The sequence below is a fragment of the Rhinolophus ferrumequinum genome, chromosome 2, assembly GCF_004115265.2.
Source record: "Rhinolophus ferrumequinum isolate MPI-CBG mRhiFer1 chromosome 2, mRhiFer1_v1.p, whole genome shotgun sequence".
Classification (NCBI taxonomy): Eukaryota; Metazoa; Chordata; class Mammalia; order Chiroptera; family Rhinolophidae; genus Rhinolophus; species Rhinolophus ferrumequinum.
The window spans coordinates 104,752,724-104,771,867 of NC_046285.1; the positions used below are offsets into that span (position 1 = coordinate 104,752,724).

Sequence of the window (19,144 nt, forward strand, 5' to 3'; positions counted from 1 at the left end):
TGATTGCTGGAGCTTTTTGCCCACAGCTTCCTCATGTCTGATTCCCCAAAAAAGGGAGGGTTGGTGTTCACTGTTAATTTGCTCTGTTCTTGGAGCAGTGGGTTATGAAAGCATTGGAGTAATGCTAAGAAAAATTCCCAAAGAGGAGACGCAGACAGTGCATGGTTTCCAGCTTCCCCAGTGAGCCCAGAGTGAGCCCCCAACAGCAGACCCTGTCGGCAGAGTTGAGGTATAAAACCCAACACCAGAGTCCAAAGTTCTCATCTGAGAAGCTGCCTTCCTTTCCTGACATCACTTGATCCGGCAGAAGGCTTGCTAATTATTGAACTTAGAAATATCTGTAGCCCGCTTAAAAAAAAAAAAGACTTATAGAAAAAGGAGCACACTTAATATTTTTACTTAACACAGTGCAATTTCCTTTGTATCTATCAACTATTTTTCCGGTTTGAAATCCCCAAACACTTTGCTGGTTATGTTAAACAGCCATCGTTAGGAAAAGACACCGGCCTTCAGAGTTTCCGAAGGCACATTCCCGTAGATAAGCATTACAGGGATGACGAAAATACCCCGTGGATCTGGGAAGTCACATTTCCTCTTCCTTTTTCCTGTCTTATGACCTTTTCATTTTCTTCTTCAGAACGATTTTCTGGAAATGAGCCTGTACACAGCACAATCAGTATGTATGTTTTCTCTTTCTCTCCAACCAGCAGGATCACTTAGTATTTGTATGTGTTAGAACACATATGGAGAGTGCTTTCTGTTTTACAATGTCGTATATGACACGTATCGTGCCATTTAATTTTCATAACCCTGGGAGGAAGGCATTTTTCTTCCTATTTTACAGGGTCTGAGAAGTAAAGCAATTTGTCCCAAATCACATCGTAATTAGAAGTGCTAGAACCAGGAGGACCAGACGGCTTTGGGTGCAATCCCAGGGGCTTTTTCACTGTCCCTTCTCCTGACCCTCCCCTACTGATTACATCACTCTTCACCCCTCCCCACATCCACCTCATATAGTTTGTTGAGGAAAAGTAAGATTCTCTTTTTCCCCAATAGAATTTTCATTTGGGAGCTACTGCTGGTAGGTTATTGAAGTAGTGGTTACCACCTCAAAGTAGACTTGTTACCGTTTTTATGTAATATATTATGACAACACTGAGAAATTATTTAGTCTGTAAAAGATTAAAGTCAACTCTTTGGGGAGAAATCTTTGTCCCTTTTTGAGTGATTCTATACAATGTTTTCCTCAATGGTTGGCCAAGGTGCCCATGTTTTACTGTTATTCTTGTCCTGTTGCATTTTGAATAGGTAGTTTTAGTTCATTTGTGATGGTTTTCCTGTGTTTGTATGGGCTAAGATGTGTGTGTGTGTGTGTGTGTGTGTGTGTGTGTGTGTGTGTACATGACTGGGGGTACATGTCATTTGTAGGGCCATTAAGAGATTAAAATAAAGGATAATGATATGATGGCTGTTTCTCTTCTGTTACTACCTAGAGAGCATGTGGTTTTGGTGTGTGCATTCTGTCATGCACACATGTGTGTCTGCACTTTAATGTACCCCCTAAATTATCTGTTGGGAAAAAAAAAGCAGTAAAACATTAAAGACATTGTGCCTGATGTGCGCCTGTTTATTGTCAGATAAGAAGTGCCCAGAACGTCCCTTGCAGTACCAGGTATAATCCTGGTACCACTTACGGGGACATCAAATCTGCTTGGTCAGCTGCCAGTGGAAGCTCGGCAGCTGCCGGGAAGCTGGCTCTGCCCCCATCAGGCTCTGTGCTCTAACCTCCTACCTGTTTCCTTAGTGAAAGAGCTGAACACCAAGCCCCAGACCTCCCGTTCCACGTGCACTGCCTCAGTGTGTTCATCTGTACACACTTACTAGTCTGGTCCAACAAACACACAAAGAGCCCGGGAAAGTCATCCCCACGTATGTTCGCTGTTTTTTCTTTAATGATATCATTTGAGCAACAGATATATTCACTGTATATCTTCCGTCTTCATGCTCCTATAGCTTTCTTAAATTATTTTTTACCTTTTGGAATTTAAATATTATCATTTTAAAGGGTGAAAAAAAAGACGCTTGAAGCTGAAATAATTTATCAAGACATCCAAGGGTTATTAAGAATTGGTAAAATTCACTGTTACATAAATGTGCCTCTCAACTAAAAGTTTGCATGGTTAGAGAGGATCTAAAACTGGCCACGTCTAAGGACGACTTTTCTTTGATGCACGCTCACTTTAAACGTCTCCCTCTCTCATCCCCTCCATGCAGCAGGCACACCATTCACACAGTTACTTCCTGCCTTGGTCTTTGAATTTCCTGCGTCTGCTCCCTCTGCTCCCTCTCACGTGACTGCCTCTGTCCACCTGCAACAATGCTACCTTTTAAAATCCATTGCGTCCTTCAGGACTGTACTCAGAGGCTACAGCTTTCCGTTCCGTAGTCACTGATTCTACAAACAAATACAAAGCATACCTTGTCTATATGCCCCGTGTTATAACATGAGTGTGCCCTGCTGGACAGGAGTTGTACACACCCATGCCGATTGCCACATGACAGAGAAAGCTCGCGAACGGCAGGGGTGGCTCCTTCCTTGTGGTGTGCCCCCATTCTCCACTACCAGCAGCAAAGGTATGAAGACAGGAGATGTGGGGAAAATCTTCAAATTATGCATTTTAAAATTCCACTCATTCTTTAAGATTTTTTTTTATGAAGGTTTTGTTAATCCCCTCAAGCTGACAGTTCTGTTCTCCTCTGAAAGGCACATCTATGGCCCATATTATTCTACACCTTGCATTAAAATCAGTAGGCTCTATGTACTTCCTTATTATCTTCTCTTCCAAACATAAGCTCTTTCAAAGTCCATGGTTGTGTGTATTGACACCGGTGAAAGGGCCTTGTATATTTTAGAACATCTATCTATCTATCTATCTATCTATCTATCTATCTATCTATCATCTATCTGTCCACATATGTATCTATACATGGAATAAAAATGTTTCATAAGTTTAAAATACATCAAAGTGATTGCAACACATATTCCTTTGTTGGGAAAGATGGATTGACATTGATCAGCACTGGCCCTCAGCTTTTGAGCTTCCTTAATCGTTCATCAATTTATTATGTTTTAAATTATAATTTCAACTTTGGATTTAAGTGATGACAATTTGTCTCCAGATTCTTACAAGTCGGTTCCTCTAGAGAATAAAATTTAGTGGTCAAATGATGCATTGGATATGTGCAAAATGTATTTTGAAGCAACCCTATTTCAGAACTGTGTTTTTTTCCATGATATAAACATATAGCAAAGACATAACTGGGTATCTTCATTGTCCTGTTGGAAATACTGACTAGAATAAATTATTAATGAAATGGAGTGGATACTAGTCTGCGTAGCTAGCATTTAAATATCACGACGCACACCACTGAATTTCACTTTTAAATCCTATGCCCCTAATAAATGAGATGATAGAGATTCTTTGCAATCTATCAATAGCACAATTTAAATAAAACAGAGGAAACCTGATCAAAGCCTGTAGTCAGTAAGAAATCACAATTTATGCAATAGAAAATTATATAAATGAAGAAAGACATAGCCATTCATTATAAACTAAACAACCATTTGCTAATGAGCAGCGTTCAGTAAAAGTTGGTCCACTTTACGTCCTTTCTTTGGAGGTTTAGTTACCAAAATATGAAAATAAGTTCATAATTAGGTGCCCTTTGCTATAAAATAAGTCAACACCATGCACCCTAAGCATAGTGCTACACGTTTCTGCCTTGTTGTAGTTGTGTGTTTTAGGTAATGAGGTTTCTAGCTGCTGGATTTCATAAGGGTTTTTAAAAAAAAAATCTATGAACAAACCATCTCGCAAATAATTAAATGTATGAAAACAAAGCTCTGAAATGAACACATCTGAGACCGCATATTGGGCTTTTCCACAACAAAACCAACAGGATAGACGTGTGGGTGCTCGAGGCAGAGATGCGCCCCCTGCTGGGTTGTCCAGATCCTGTACCAGTGGCCACGGGGCTCAAAGGGAGACAAACATGGCTCCAAGCCCAGACTCAAGGGGAAAATGGGCTGGATTTTTGCTGTCCACTCCAATTGTGCTTCTAGCACAGCCACACATCAAACCAGCCGTATCAAGCCAACGTTTTTGTCTTCATTTTGTTTTTAAACAAATGTGTATGGAGACAACTGAAGACTTAAGCCCCCAAAAACCTAGTAGGTAAAACAAAGCATTCTTCCTCCTTACTTTTGACTGTGAGGTACATGGACTTGCTGACGTCCGCGCCCACATCGTTGCTGACCTTGCAGAGGTAGTAGCCGCTGTCTTCTTCCACCACGTGTTTGATCAACAAAGACCCGTTGCTGAGGACCTGAATTCGGCCATTCAGGGCAATGGGTTGGAACTGGGGAACCCCAGCACCTGGAATAGAATAAAAAAGAGGAACAATGATGCCACCAAGAATACATATGGGGAGGCAATGACCTCAAGTTCACCAGACTAGTAAAGAAAAGTGACGGACATGGACGTTTAACATATATCATAGAGGACAGTCATGTGATACACCAAGTTAATTTTTTTTTTTCTCTTTCCTCCGACATTGAAATTCTTGTTTGGAGAAAAACATATTTATTGAAAATGACAGTATTTCAAACTCTGAGATAAAGAGTAAGAGGCCGCTCAGATAGTTTCTACATAAAAAGCCAAATGTAATGAGTGTTAAGTAGCTGATCAATTATTCAAAGACATCCCAGTAGAATGGCTACAGAAGTAGACACCTCTCATGGCACTAGATAAATTCCTTGTGTTCCCAGGGACTTAACATGAGGGTAAAGAAGGACCCTTCCAGGCATATGGCATTTGAGGACCTCGTTGGCAACACACATTTGAGTCTATAAAGAGAACACAAATACCACAGATTTCTCTCCCAGGTGCAGTCAGACTTCAGCCTTGCACTGTTGATACCACTTAATACCATTTAAATAAATCAGTCAGATCACTGCGCAGAATTAAAACTGCACTTTCCTCAGAGTGCTTGCGCTCAGGACATAGTGCCACAGCTTTGATATGATATATACGAATCTATTTTGAAAAACAAATTAGAAATAACAAAACAGAGGATTAAGGTCTTGAGAGATTTGGGGGGAATGACAGTTTGCGTTCACTTGCTATGTTATCTTTCTCCTGGGAACTTGGGGTGGGACTAGAAGGGCGTGACTCAAGCTTTAAAAGGCGAATAGGGCTCTGCTCTTTGACTAAGACTGAGGATTTGGGGAGAGGGCCCAAGGGTGAGGACCAATCCCATCTTCCTGGAGAAAGCCCAAAGCGTGGGCCAAGAGTGTATTCCACAAGGAGCTGCTGGCCTCCAAAGCCCCAAAATTTACATGGGAGCTCAAGGGGCAGGTGTCACCTTACTCCTCATCCAGGAAACTTCAGACTTTGTATCTGGGGACACGAGATGGGAGACACTTCCTCTTGCTATCTCCACACCAAACAGAGCATCTACCTATTGGTACCCACTTCACTCACAGTGGCAGACCGGCTGTTGCTTCCCTTCCCTTGTCTCTGCTTCAGGTATCTCAGCCCCACCAGAGTTAAAGGACATTAATAATGTATGTAAGGGGACCTTTCACACAGAAGAAGAAGGACGAGCAGAATCCATACAACAGGTGGTTTCTATCAAATAGAACTTCTAGAAAGGACATATGAACACTTGAATTTAAAATAATAGAGCTTTATTCCTGCCAAGGATGGAGAAAGACACAAAAGCATGTCACTTGCATTCTAACAACACGAAAAAACACTGTTAATCTACAAAATCATACTTTTCCTTGAATGAATAACATTAGAAGTCACGGGCCACTAGGTAAACTAAGTGTTGTTAAGAGTAAAGAGGCCTACAAGGAGATACAGGGCATGTAAACAATTTCATCTTTGGCACAGGGTGAGAGGACAAGGTGGCAAGGTCTTGGGCAGAAAAGCAAAGGTCTTGGGCAGAAAAGCATGTAAGAAGTAAAGAACTGGAAATAACTATAACCTACCTCGTCTCTACTGTTTTATGTACCATGGCCAGAATTCAATAAAATATGTGAGACACACACACACACACACACACACACACACACACACACACACACACACCTGCATGAAAAGAAAAGAAGAATCATCAATATAACTTTGGTATGGAATATTATAATAACTACAATTAATAACCATAAACAAGGGTGATTGAGAAAAAATATTAAAACTGTACAAAAGAGGCAGATAAAAATGATAGAAACAACAAACAATATTAAATATGAAGAATTCCTTAAATGGGCTCATCAGCATACTGGACACAGCAGAAGAAAGTAAACTTGACATCAATAGAAATTATCCAAAATAAAACAAAAATTGAACAAGACTGAAAAATATAGAATACATCATCCTAGAAATCTGGAACAATATCAAACATTCTAACATTAAGAAATTATCATTTGAAAAGGAGAATAAGGAAAGGAAAGTGAAGAATAAATAATATTTGAAATATAAATGACTTCAATACCACTATTAATGAATTTGACTTAACTGACATTTATAGACCTCTACACCCTATAATAGCAGAAAACATATCAGCTTTGAGTGGACATGGAACAGTTATCAAAAGAGACAACATTTTGGGCCATAATGTAAATTTCAATAGATTCTATAACATTAAAAATAATACGAATTATGCTCTATCTCCACAGCAAAACTAAAATTAAAATCAATAACACAAATATGTCTGGAAAACCCCCAAATATTTTTCTGCTGTTGTTTATTTTTCTAAAAATTTCTGCTAATAATTGTTTAATCATTTTATGATTATTTTACTTCCTATCTTTCCTACTCCAAAAGACCATGTTGCAATGAACCCCTCCTTACCGATCAATTCATTCACAGAGAGGAAGATACAGCAGTAGGCAAACTCTTGGGTTAATCCTTGGGGTAGAAACCTGCTCATTTAAATCTTAAAATGAATATGGTGATGGAAGGAGAACTGAATCTGAGTGGTGAGCACACAATGTGACATACAGATGATGGATTATAGAATGATACACTTGAAATCTATATAATTTTACTAACCAATGTCACCCCAATAAATTTAATTTAAAAAATAAAGCATTGCTAAGTTACTTACTAAATGATGTGCCAATTTTATTTCCAATAGTTCTGGCTAGGGTTTAATTTTTCGTTACACATTTACACTACTAATTGTTTTTAATCTTTATCAACAAAGTATACATCTCATTATTTTAATTTGCGTGATTTAACTCTTTTTTTTTGTTTTTTTTTCTTTGCTTGCTTATTTTTGCTTATAGATAAGTTTGAGCATCTTTTCATGAATGCATCAGCAATGTGTACTTGTCTTTTGGTGAACAGCCATCCATATCCTTTCGTCATGTAGCTATTGGACTTTTTGTCATTTTCTTCTTCATCTGCCAAAGCACTTGGGTCTTTTTTATTATTAAATTTATTGGGGTGACAATGGTTAGTAAAATTACATAGGTTTCAAGTGTACATTTGGGTCTTAAAAAATGTTTCTATATTCCCATTTTACACACAAAACGATATTTTTGTTCTTGTTTTAGTCAAGATTGGATATTGAATTTATCAGTTACCTTTTCATTATTTATTGAGATGATAAGGTTTTTTTCTCCTATAAAAGTTGATTGTATGTTGATTGTAAAGAACATGGATAACATGTTCTTTATGGTAAGAATAAAGGATTTTATTGAAGCTGAAAAATATCAAGGCAAAAACCTGTAATATTTACTTAATTGTTTAAATTTGGTCCACAGTTTGAAAATTTGTAAAGGCTAATAATGTTTTTCTCAAAGTCAACTGCAAGTTGGGAGCCAGATCTGGCTTAACACACACAAGCTGAAAATTTAGCCAAACGAAGGCTTTAAAAAATATATCCATAAGTCCGCAAACCAGGAAATCTCAAAATGCTACGGGAGTTATAAATTATGTAAAACTGTGTTATAGAACGCTAAAATCTAATAAGATGCTGATAGACTGTGAGAAAGTTACAGGACTGTTCATGTCAAAAATACAGATGTTTTCCTTTCCTCAAAGAACTTTCACCAGAAAAACACTTGTAATATTTGACACATTTATACTGAAGAATTACAATATGAAATTTAACTACATTGTTAAGCTGTCTCAACAAAATAGCAGAAAAGGATTATCTGTTACTTCCTATCTGGGTGAGAGAAGCAGCCTCGTTATTAAAAGGTCCTAATGAAGCCAGAAATGCATTAGTGCATTTGAAAAACATTAAGTCTTTTTTTCATCAGAAAATGAACCTAACGTGAAGGGTTGCACTATTTATAAATCTGATCACGTTTGCTAAACAGAATGATAGAGAACCAATTCTTCTACCCTCAGGACTACAGTCCCAAGGGTTACAATTGTTTAATTTGAGCGACATAGACTCATCATGATTTGACAGAAACACCAGAGATACATTTAGTTTCATTATTTATTGTAAATAGCAAAATTTAACACAGTGCGTACAATATTTAAAAGTCTGTGATCTTGTTAGCATAAGGTAAGCACCTTGGGTAATTAGCTAGAAGATACACTACAGCAACCGGAAGTCATTAATTAAAAAGCTGTCAATTTTCTGTGGGTAGCTGGGGTCAAGTGGGGACAATTTTAATGCTCCCTTACAGGAAAAGGAAATGTTAAAGCATTATGTAAGGCACACACTGAATTGCTGGTTATGTTAATACTGTGTGACCTTTCCTATTTATTGAAAATGTGCCAGCAGTGAACACTATTGAAGACTGAGGGTGTGGGAATAGTGGAGAAAGAACAGCCGAGTGTCACCAAGTGAACCCACTTTGAAGGCAGCAGCACATATCGTAATTGTGATGCTGTCTCTGAAATGTAAGCACTGTGCCCTTGAGCAAGGAGCTGAATCTCTCTGCAGCCTTAATCTTATCATACATGGAACAGGAAGACTAACCCATTCCCATGCTGTATAGATTGTTGTCCACACCAAAGGAAACAAGGCTTTCAAATATGCGTGTTAATACCCACATGCAGGGGTCAGGACAAGTTGGTCACAGAGTGCACTCAGAGAGTCCCCCCAGCAGGGTGGAATGAGGTGGATAGGAAGTAGAATAGGATAGTGGAAAGGAGATCTCTTTATGCTCCCTGGGTTGTACCCAAATGGTAAGGCTGCAAGTTATCCTTCTCACCAAGGAATCCAAAAGACAGTTCCTTTTATCTCTAGGGAGAGGGTGGCATTTCCTGCGGAATGAGTTTGGTTTTCCTGCTCAGGAAGAGGCTTTGCCTTCTGTGAGAACAATGGGGTTACAGGAGTGAGTGGTACAAAGACAGAGGTGGCGGCAGGAGGAGGAGAGAGCAAGAACCAACAGCCACAGCAGTTGCCCCTGTGTCAGGCTTAGCAGCTGGCAATGGGACCCTTGCTCAGAGATGGAGGGTGGAGTTCTGGGTGTTCTATTCCAGAGAAGAGCCCCAAAGTGGAGAGAGGCATGGTCCTGGGTCACTGGTCAGTTCCAGGCTGGAGAACTAGTCCCAAGCCCAAAGAAAGAAGCTTCCACACTATACAACATGTGCACGGCACGCGTGTCTATATGTTCGCATCCGATATTGATTGTCGGTCCTTGGCACTACTGCGGCCCTTCTAAACTTTCCCCTAAATTGCAAGGGCTGGAAGCCTTTAAAAGCATTTCCCCAGCTCAGGTGTCACCAGGTTCTGGTTTATATTTCCCCAGTGAGAGGCACTTGACTGCCATTTGGAAGGTGCACAGAGCGAGAACCTGTCATCGTCCTTCGGAAGCAAAGAGTTGGGGCCTGGGCAGATAACAAGCATCCAGCTCCAGAAGCATAGATGACTGCTTCAGTACTGCAGGCAGCTGTAACCCATTTGGGAGCAGCTTCCTGTGGTTCCCCCAATTCTCAAGTTCCTGAAACAGAGCTGATTTCTGCCCATCCTTCCAAAACTTTGACATACACCGATTTCCTGCGTTAAATCCCTTCTTGATAAAACATCATACCCTAACCAGGATGCATTTTGTAAATCTTCACATCATTCTGTTCCCTGTGCAATTCAGTTTTCTTCCCTAACTCCTTTATGTCTATAATGAAGAATCCTATCCAAATGGACTTAGGCGGACGAGATTCGTGCCAGCCCAGGGTTTCTTACAGTTTGGTAGTCCACTAGTGTAGCATGCTAATCCCACGACTTTAACTCTACTTAATCTGCAAGGATCCTTTTCTTTTTTTATCATCAAGATGGAACGTTGGTCTCTTATTCACTCCTCAGAAAATGGAATCATGAACTGGCACGACTGAGCACTTGCCAATGGCCATGTGATGCTGGAGGCAGTGTGAGTGGCTGGTTTATGCTGATGTCACCACAGCTTCGTCCTGGGATTGGGAGCTGGGAGGAGCCCCTGTGGCTGTGTCCATACTACCAGGTCTCCAGCCACCACTTCCCTGGAACAAGAGAGTCCCTAAACATTTGCCCTCAGTGTGGCTACTTGTCTATAAGAGCACTGATAGAAAGTTCCTGGACAAATGGAATGAGAAGGAGGAAAGATGGAGGAGAGGGGGAAAAAAGGGAACAGAGGGCAAGATGAGCCCCAGGGTCTATTGTCTTGGTGACCCTGCCAAGGCTGGGGTATGTGCAGCTCCCTTGGGTGGGGGTACCCAGTGGCCTTGGAGCCACTCCCGGGTCAGGGAGGCTCCACTTAATCCAGCACAGAGGAAGGTAGAAGGTTTCCATCCTGGGTGAGTTTTATTCTACCATCAAAGGAAGAAAATAAAACAATACATTCAACATGCATCCTCTCTGTTCTGCTCACTGTCTTTTTCCAAGGACTCATTCTTGCTTAACAAGAGCCATCGTCCCTACTTAGGGAGCTCACAGGCACAGCTACTTTTGCTGTACGTCAAGGAGCCACATTTGGCTCTGAGGTTGGGTTTATTTTCATCACTTATGTCAGAGGAGGTGTTGTCTTCTTCTCCTTGTTAGATTCTTTGAGATCTTCCCATGTATTAACTCAAGATTCATATCTTGTCACGTATTTGTGTTCTAGTGGGGACAAGAACACCGTATAAAACCTGCGGCCCAGGAGCCTGGATGAGGCTGGTGCAGGAGTCTGAAGCAGGTGCCGCTGGAAAAACCTGAGGATCGCTGCAGCTCCAGGAAGCGATGGCTCAGAAAAGGTCGAGCCCATGGGCTCAGAGGCTTGGGCCTTCCAACCCACACAGGGAGCAGGACAAGTGGTGAGTCCAGGAGCAGGCATAGTTGGGGCTCTACGTGACAATCAGAGACAGGCAGGCAGGGAGGTGGGGCAGTGGATGAGGATGAGGAGGACCAGGATTGGCTGGCTGGTCCCAAGGAGATGACCCAGGCAGACATCTACTTTCCAGGACAGGGGTCTGAAAAGGACACTTATTCTAAGCAAAGGCTATGAATGGCATTCAAGGTCAATGTGAGTCATGAGGGTAAAGAAATGAGGTTCAATGCCTTGGACAGTCAACCAGGGGAAGGCTCAGGCCAGGGAAGGCTGAGATCAGGGCAGAGCAAAACGTGCAAGGACATAGGGAGCAAGATGAAAGGATCAGACCTTAGGAAGAAATTTTGGAGGACCGGACAAGCAAGGAGCATCCTGACTGGGCCATATGAATCTCATATTGAGTTACTTCAATATGAGACCTCCTGCTCTCCTAGAGGGGATACAAAGCACAGTCTTATTTACTGGAGCATTTGTGTCCTCGTCCTTTGCTCCCACCCAGACTTATCTTTTGAATGGAAAACTGGTGGTTTGCAATTCGTCCATCTCTTGACTGCTAAGAAAGAGGTGCTTTTGGTCATCTCACCAGGGAGGTCTGGAACTGGTGTTGGCAGAAAACATGTCCTAGAATTAACCTGCTCAATGAACTTGGGCTTGCCCCATGCCACACGTGCTTCATGGCATTCCAAGACACAGGCCTTGGGGACTGTGAGTGTCCTGGCAGGTCACCTTGACCTTGCGAGAGAAGGTGTGAGCAGGACCAAGGTGAGGCATTGTAGGGCAAGCCCTTGAAGTAAAAGAGGGCTCCAGAGGGGTCACCTGAGCAGTTTGAACAGGTACTGAGCACAGTGTGTGTTTCTCAGTCTGGAATTGGGCACATTGCATGGGAACATCAGAGAACGGTTACCAGTGTCAGGTTTCATTTCTATGTATTTCTAAACAAAAGATCAAAGTCCCGTTGGCCCCTAGAAAGAGTTTATGACAAGAGGAAAGCATTTTGGCACGTGGGTTGTGTTGACAACAAGCAGAAGAGGACATTTCTGGGATCCTAGTGGTAAGGATACAGCTAGACCTTGTGGTAACTGTCCCTTATGGATACAGAAATGACAACCTCCAACCACTTGCTGGGAACACTGGGAGTTACCTGAGTAAAAGCAAACGGTTCTGTACCAAACGATGATGGATTCTCTGAAGCCTCCCAGGAAAAGGGGGTCAGGAGAACTTTGCTTTTGTGAGAACGTGCTACAGCTAAGAGCGGGAAGAGCACAGGAAGAGGAGTGGGGAGAAAGCCAATCTAGAGAGCGACAGGCAGGACGACGAGGGGCCCATCCCAAGTGCAGCCCTCCGGAAGAAAATAGAAACTCCCCCAAAATTAAGGACAACCTCTCCCTTGCTGGGAGAAGAAAGACACATAGACAACTGCAGAGGCTCAACGAACACTGGCTGCAGATGTAACGCCTTTTCACCCAGAAGACCAAAGGGGATCAAAGAAAATCGTAGGCGGAAGTTTGTAAATACTCACTCTCACAGATTGTAGAAAAAATAAAATAAAATAAAATTGCAATGCACATACAAAAAAGACGATTTGGATAAATGGAGAAACTGTCCATGGCATTGACTGGGAAGTCTCAATATTTGATGTTTCTTCCATGTTAACCTTTAACTTTATTACCATCTCCCAAATTTTTCAGAATAATCTTATTGGGAAACTTGATAAAGTTATCTTAACCTTCATCTGGAAAAAAGCAAGTAAACAAAAATCCATGTGAGAAGTCTGGCACATTTTTGAAAAAAAAAAATAATGAGGAGAGTATTATTTTACTAGTTATTAAAATATATTAGGAAAGGATACACCTGTAATTTTCATGGTCCTGATGTCAGAACAGACAGATCAGTGTAACAGAGAGAGGGATGAAAAACAGAGTTCAGGAGGCACATGATTTCCATAGACTATAAAGCAAATCATGTTAGTGGGAAAAGGATGGGCTATTCAATAAAGGGTTTTAGGACAATTGGCTAACCATGTGAGCCGATGATAACGGCGGTAATGATGATGGCGGCAGCTAATGCGTAGTGACTAATTGCTACGTGTCAGGCACCATGATAAATGCTTTCTATGGATTGTCGTGCTAATCATCATGTTAATCCTCTCATTTTATCTGTTTCACATATGGGGAAGCTGTGGTGTACGCAGGTTCAGTCATTCTCCTGCAGTAACACAGCTAGACGGTGTCGTGTGCTCATCAACTCAGCCCACTCTCTTAACTGATCATTTCTCCTACTTCTCCTAGATTCCTACTTTACTTACTTTTCTAAAATAAAGTCCAACTTTAATAAAGCTTAACATATAAACAATAAGATTCAAGGTTTAAAGATGGCAGCATAAAACCAGCATTTCTTCTCTTCCTGGAAACCATACAAAAGCAAATGGGAGAAAGAGAACTAGAAATACAAACTCTATTTTACATGAAATTGGGCCACATAATAGCTAAAATCTCAATCACAAAATACATAAATGGGCAACTGACACCGTACATGGAGCAGATGTACATGTAGGAAGATAAGGGGAGAGGGACCATCGCTGTGACTCTGAGCAAGCATCAGCTAAATGTGCACTGTCGAAGTGTGTGTGTGCATGGGGGGGCATCTGAGGGACAAACCAACGTCAGTGATTACAGAGTGCACAGGCTGGGTGGGGCAGGAGCTTCCCTGGACCTGGCGTGGGTCTTAGAATCCGAGAAGTAGGGTAACTAAGGAACCAGATGTTTGCACAAAGCAATCTCTTTCTGAGGATATGAATTTTCTTGAAATGTGAATTCTCAAAAGGAAGCCGGGATCTAGTAGCAAAGATACTATAAGGAAAATGGAAGAAAGAAATAGAAATCAAACAATGAAATGGCACCAGAAAAATGTTCCCATGATTGAGATAAAAGCTATGAATAAAATAGTCACTTGACTGTGAAGCAGGAGCTCAAGAAAGAGTGAAATGTGAGCTGGCCAGACTGGAGAAAAATAGGGAAAAATACATTCAAGAAAAGGAAGGCAAAATCGGAGAGGGAACATAGGAGAACAGACTTTCCTGGGATAAAAAGACACCGAGAATAGGCATGAAAAATATCAAACCAATTATAGTGGGAGTAAACGAGTTAAAAAATCACAGAGAAAATGACACCTACAGGACACAGGTGAAGGGAGTTCTATGGCTCCATAATTGGAGACCCTGAAGAAGATGATGAAAAGCATGGAAGAGAACAAATATTTACAGATATCATGCAAGAAAAGTTTTCTTAAACAAAAGATGATTGGAACGACACATTAATTGTGCAGACCACATCTGTGGGGAAAATGACCCCAAATAATACAGTTGAGGCATAGACTATAGATTTACTGTGAGGACTTCAGAGTCTGCTCTGGTGCATGCAGCAAAGTGATGAAGTCTCTTCTGATGGGATGCCAGGCAGCTTTTGTCCCCTCTGGGGAAATAATGTGAGTCACCAACCTACTACCAGCTAAACTGACTTTATGTGTAAAAGAAAAAGTAACAGACAAGCCATTGTGAACATAGAAGAACTTGGAATATCCCCTATAAAAACTGTGGCTAATGGACCCACGGTGAGCACACAGTCCATCTAACATAAAACTCAGGTGAAGCTGAGGTTGGGCAGATGATGGCAGACCAGAACGTAGAAGGTATAGACACTAACAATGGAGAAAGCATGTATCCAAAAAAAAAAAAAAAGAAAAAAAGAAAAAAAAAATTAGGATATTTGGAAAGTTTATCATTCCTCATATTGGAAACTGATGTGTTTTCAGAGACAGAGGCCCAGATTACTGACATTGATGCCGGCCTGATTCCCACCCCTGGAGTTGCTCTTATAAAAGGCTTGGGCGCCACTTTTGACTCCTCCCTTCCTCTCATACCCACATCAAGACCATCAGCCAAATGGACTCAGCATCCAACTTCTTATTCCTCCTGCACTGCTGTCACCCTGATGTAGGCCACATCACGACACAGGCCTCCCAACAGGTCTCCAGCTGCAATTCCTGCCTTTCACATAGTCTAATTTCAACACAGTAGGGCCAATAAGACCTTTTTAAAATACGAGGCAGATTGCACAACTTCTCCTTAGCTACTCCAAAAGCATCCTAAGTGCTGGATTCAGTATGGTGGCAGAAGAAAGGAGAGCATCACTGTCACCACTCACCCCACCTTGGCAAAACCACAGCCATATAATGATCGACGAGCACTCTGACCTCCGCGGACCTCTAGGATCTCCTTTCACTTACTCTGCCCCAGCTTCAGTGCCTTGTCTGGTGTTTCTGGCACCTTCCTGATGGAAACTCTCTTCCGCCCCTGGCTTTGGCACTAGCTGGTCCTTGAACCTTCAAAGTGCTGCCCCTGCAGATGTGCACGTGGCTTATTTCCCTTCTTTTAAGTCTTTGCTTAAATGTGACCTTCTCCGGGGCCTTCCCTGACAACCCTATTTTAAATGCAAACTTCTCCGCACTCCTCTCCCACCTCCTCTCTCCTACCCAGGCATCCTCTGACCCTTGTGCTTGGATATTCCCATGACCAAAACTTCCCCGGAGGTCAGAAGTGGCCCTGTCCATGGGCAGCCAGAGAGCAAAGGACACCCAGGCAGTCCACGGGCCAGTGCCCTGGCTACTGCTCATAAGAGCACTCCCTGCTGGCCCCTCAGCAGCACACTAGGAGATGGCCGTGGTCTGCAGGACAGCGACTGAAATCTGTTCCCTCCACTGTAATCGACGTCCCTGTGCTTAGCTGTGGGTTTCTGGGAACACAGATGAGGCCCACCACGGCAGTAAGCCCTGATTCAAAAAAAAAAAAAAAAAAAAAAAATATTTCTTTAGACGAGAGGCCTCATTTGTTCACGTAAAAGACAAAACTCAGGAGACAGAATTGAATGTCTTAGACTTAGTGGATCCAGACCCAAGGTCAAAAATGCAAGAACATTATTTTTCAGCAAGATTGTTTCATGGCTGTGATAGCTGCTCTTAAACCACTGAGATTTACTCTGAAATGCTGCAGCCCCAGGATTACCCTGCTGCATTTCTCAGAGAAACAACCCAAGTCTGTTCTGTTTGCATCTTTTTGGTCACAGTAAGAGAACGTCGCTGTCACTTATACTTTTAGTGATTATTTGATTACTGCAAACACATTCCATGAGCAAGGTCATCTTCTTCTTAAGAAACATCTTTATTATTTGCTTAATTAAAATAACAACACACACTAACCCCCTGTTCTATTTGGAAATACTTAAAAAATCAGCATAGTACCTGTCTTTTTTTTGTTGTTGTTAATAAAAAACAGGCAATACTATGGGAGGGTGTGTAAATCAATAAAATTCTGGCAGGTGGCCAATGCATATTGAAAGCCATAGAAATTGCTTACTGAGCCTGAAATTCTACATATAGACATTTATACCCAGGGGGAAAAAAATGGACTCCTGCACGAAGATCAATGAGATAGAAGTCATTGTGACATTTTTACAGTGAAAACTGGAGAAAACAAACACACACTATCCAACTCCAGGGCTGGACACACCTAACTGCCAACTGTCTGTCCTTCCCTCTTACTTAGTGAAACAACACCCGCTGTAGTCATGAGAGCAGCGTGCTTAGCTACAACACAGCTTGCAGACCCCTGTGGCTCAGGGTGACCTAGCCAATGAGATCTTAGCAGAATTGGTTAATGACACATTCTGGAAAGTTCCTTAGAAGGAGCTGAGTCAGGTAGGAGTGCCAGCCCTCTCTCTTCCCTCTTCCTCTTCCATGGAAATGTGGAAGTGGCTGCTGGAACCCAGTGGCTATTTTTTTTTTTTTTTTGATGGTGGGAGATGCTTGCCAAAAGTGGCAGAACAGAAAAATATAAGTAGTTTGGGTCCCTGATAACTTAGGGTAAAATTAAACCAGTCCTGAACTATCTACCTCCAGACTCCTCTTATGAGAAAGAGTAAACCTATATGGCTTGAAGTCACTGAACTCAATACTAACAAAGGCAAGAGATAGTTAGATGTACTTAGTTGATATATTAATATAAACTCTACACAGACATTAAAAAAATCATACTGAATATGATTTTGTTGACTTTTGTTGACATGGAAAGACACTCAGCATTCTATTAACTGAAGAAAGAAGACTATAAGTCAGGAAGAATCATATGATCAAATATTTTTAAAAAACACAAAATTATATGTATCTCTCTCTCTCTTTCTCTCTCTCTCTCTGCCTGGGGACAGGTCTGAAAGGCTAAACAAAAATGTTTACAGTAGGTATCTTTGGTTATCTTTGAATGACGTTACTTTTCAAACAGTAACATCAGGGAGTAAACAGGGAGGAATTTAACTTTTCAAACATTTGTTGTAATGCCTAATTTTTTATTCAATGATTTTATATTGCATACGAATCCTAAAGATAAAAAGGCTCCTATAATTTAATGTGCACCTCAGTGATGGGAAGGAATAAAATATCTGTAATACCCATGAAACATGAAGCATTTAATCTATGAAAAACACTCTTGAAAATAAATGACACATGGAAATAAGTGTGCGAGTAACATTAATAAGAAATTCCCCAAAGGGGAAACAGTGGTGGTCAGTAAACATAAGATAAAACATTTTTAACATCATTAGTGGTCTAAATATGCAAATTAAAACAGGAAACCATTTCACTCATCACATTGTAAAGACTGAGAATAAAAAGATCCTGTCTAATTGGCGCGGATGCAGGGACACACACACAGCCTCACACAGCTGGTGGGTGTGTAAATTGCCCTAATATTTTCCAAAGGGCCCTGGGCCAGTCTGGGCCAAAAGCCTTAAACGTGGTCCTGCTATTTTACTTCTCGGGATTGAGCTCGAGAAAGCAATTACACATACGCACATTGCATTAACATACGAGGATGTTCATTTCTGCGGTGTTTATCGTTAATGAAAACCTGGGCACAACTGAAGGGAGAGGTACGGAACATCTGCACGATGCCAAACATTAGGAATCATTTTGAAGAGAAGAAGTGTCACGGAAAATGTTCAAAATATCCTATGTGCACATCTATATAAACTAAATTCAATGTATGATGCTTATTTGTTTCCGTTTAATGCACCATGAGGCTGAAAATACAGACTGAAATAAGAAGTCACATGGGCAGACACTCTGAAAAACAGATTTTATTTTCAAATAAAGTGCTTTTCGCGTGGACAATGCATGTGGCCTGCTGCAGGGGAGTAGCCTCAGAGATTTATAAAAAATTAATTGATTCTCCCTGCAATCAAATAGTGCCTCCTTCCTTCCCTCTTCCGTTCTCCCTTAAAAGAAATAGAGCACAGGGTATTGAGGCAGTGTGCTCTGTAGGTTTCTTCTATTGTTATTTTCATAATAAGAAAATTCAACATGCTATTTTAAAAAGCAACATCCAGAATACAAACCATGATAAAAATAAACAAATAAATAAACACACTCATAACAATTAAACATGTACAGCAGGTGTTAGATTGTTAGCAAAAAGATTAAATTTATTTATTTGTATGTTTGGTTGTTTGTTTATCCCACTGGTGCATATGTGGCCCTCAACCGTTTGATAAACAAATGACTGCATTAAGATGAATAAATGAGAAAAGAAAGAGAACTTTCAATGTGTTCGTAAGTGTCGGTAAGCTAAAATTCCTGGAGAAGATGATAAGATGGACGTAAATTATTTTTATGATGCCTAGATCGGTTCCCCCATTCGTTTACACGTTATACATTGCTATGCATGTGATATTTACAGTGTTACCTTCAAAGGGAAACGCTACTTTGCCTTTGAAGAGAAAGCAT

General features: G+C 41.1%; 1 protein-coding gene across 2 annotated transcripts in view; it reads right to left on the reverse strand.

Moving 5' to 3' along the window:
• Positions 1–19,144, reverse strand: part of DSCAM (DS cell adhesion molecule) — a 640,159-nt gene that overhangs the window by 187,665 nt on the left and 433,350 nt on the right. For both annotated transcript variants that reach the window (XM_033091571.1, XM_033091562.1), the window contains exon 11: positions 4,263–4,436. In XM_033091571.1, coding sequence (XP_032947462.1) covers positions 4,263–4,436 — 174 coding nt within the window. The remainder of the gene's footprint in view (positions 1–4,262; positions 4,437–19,144) is intronic.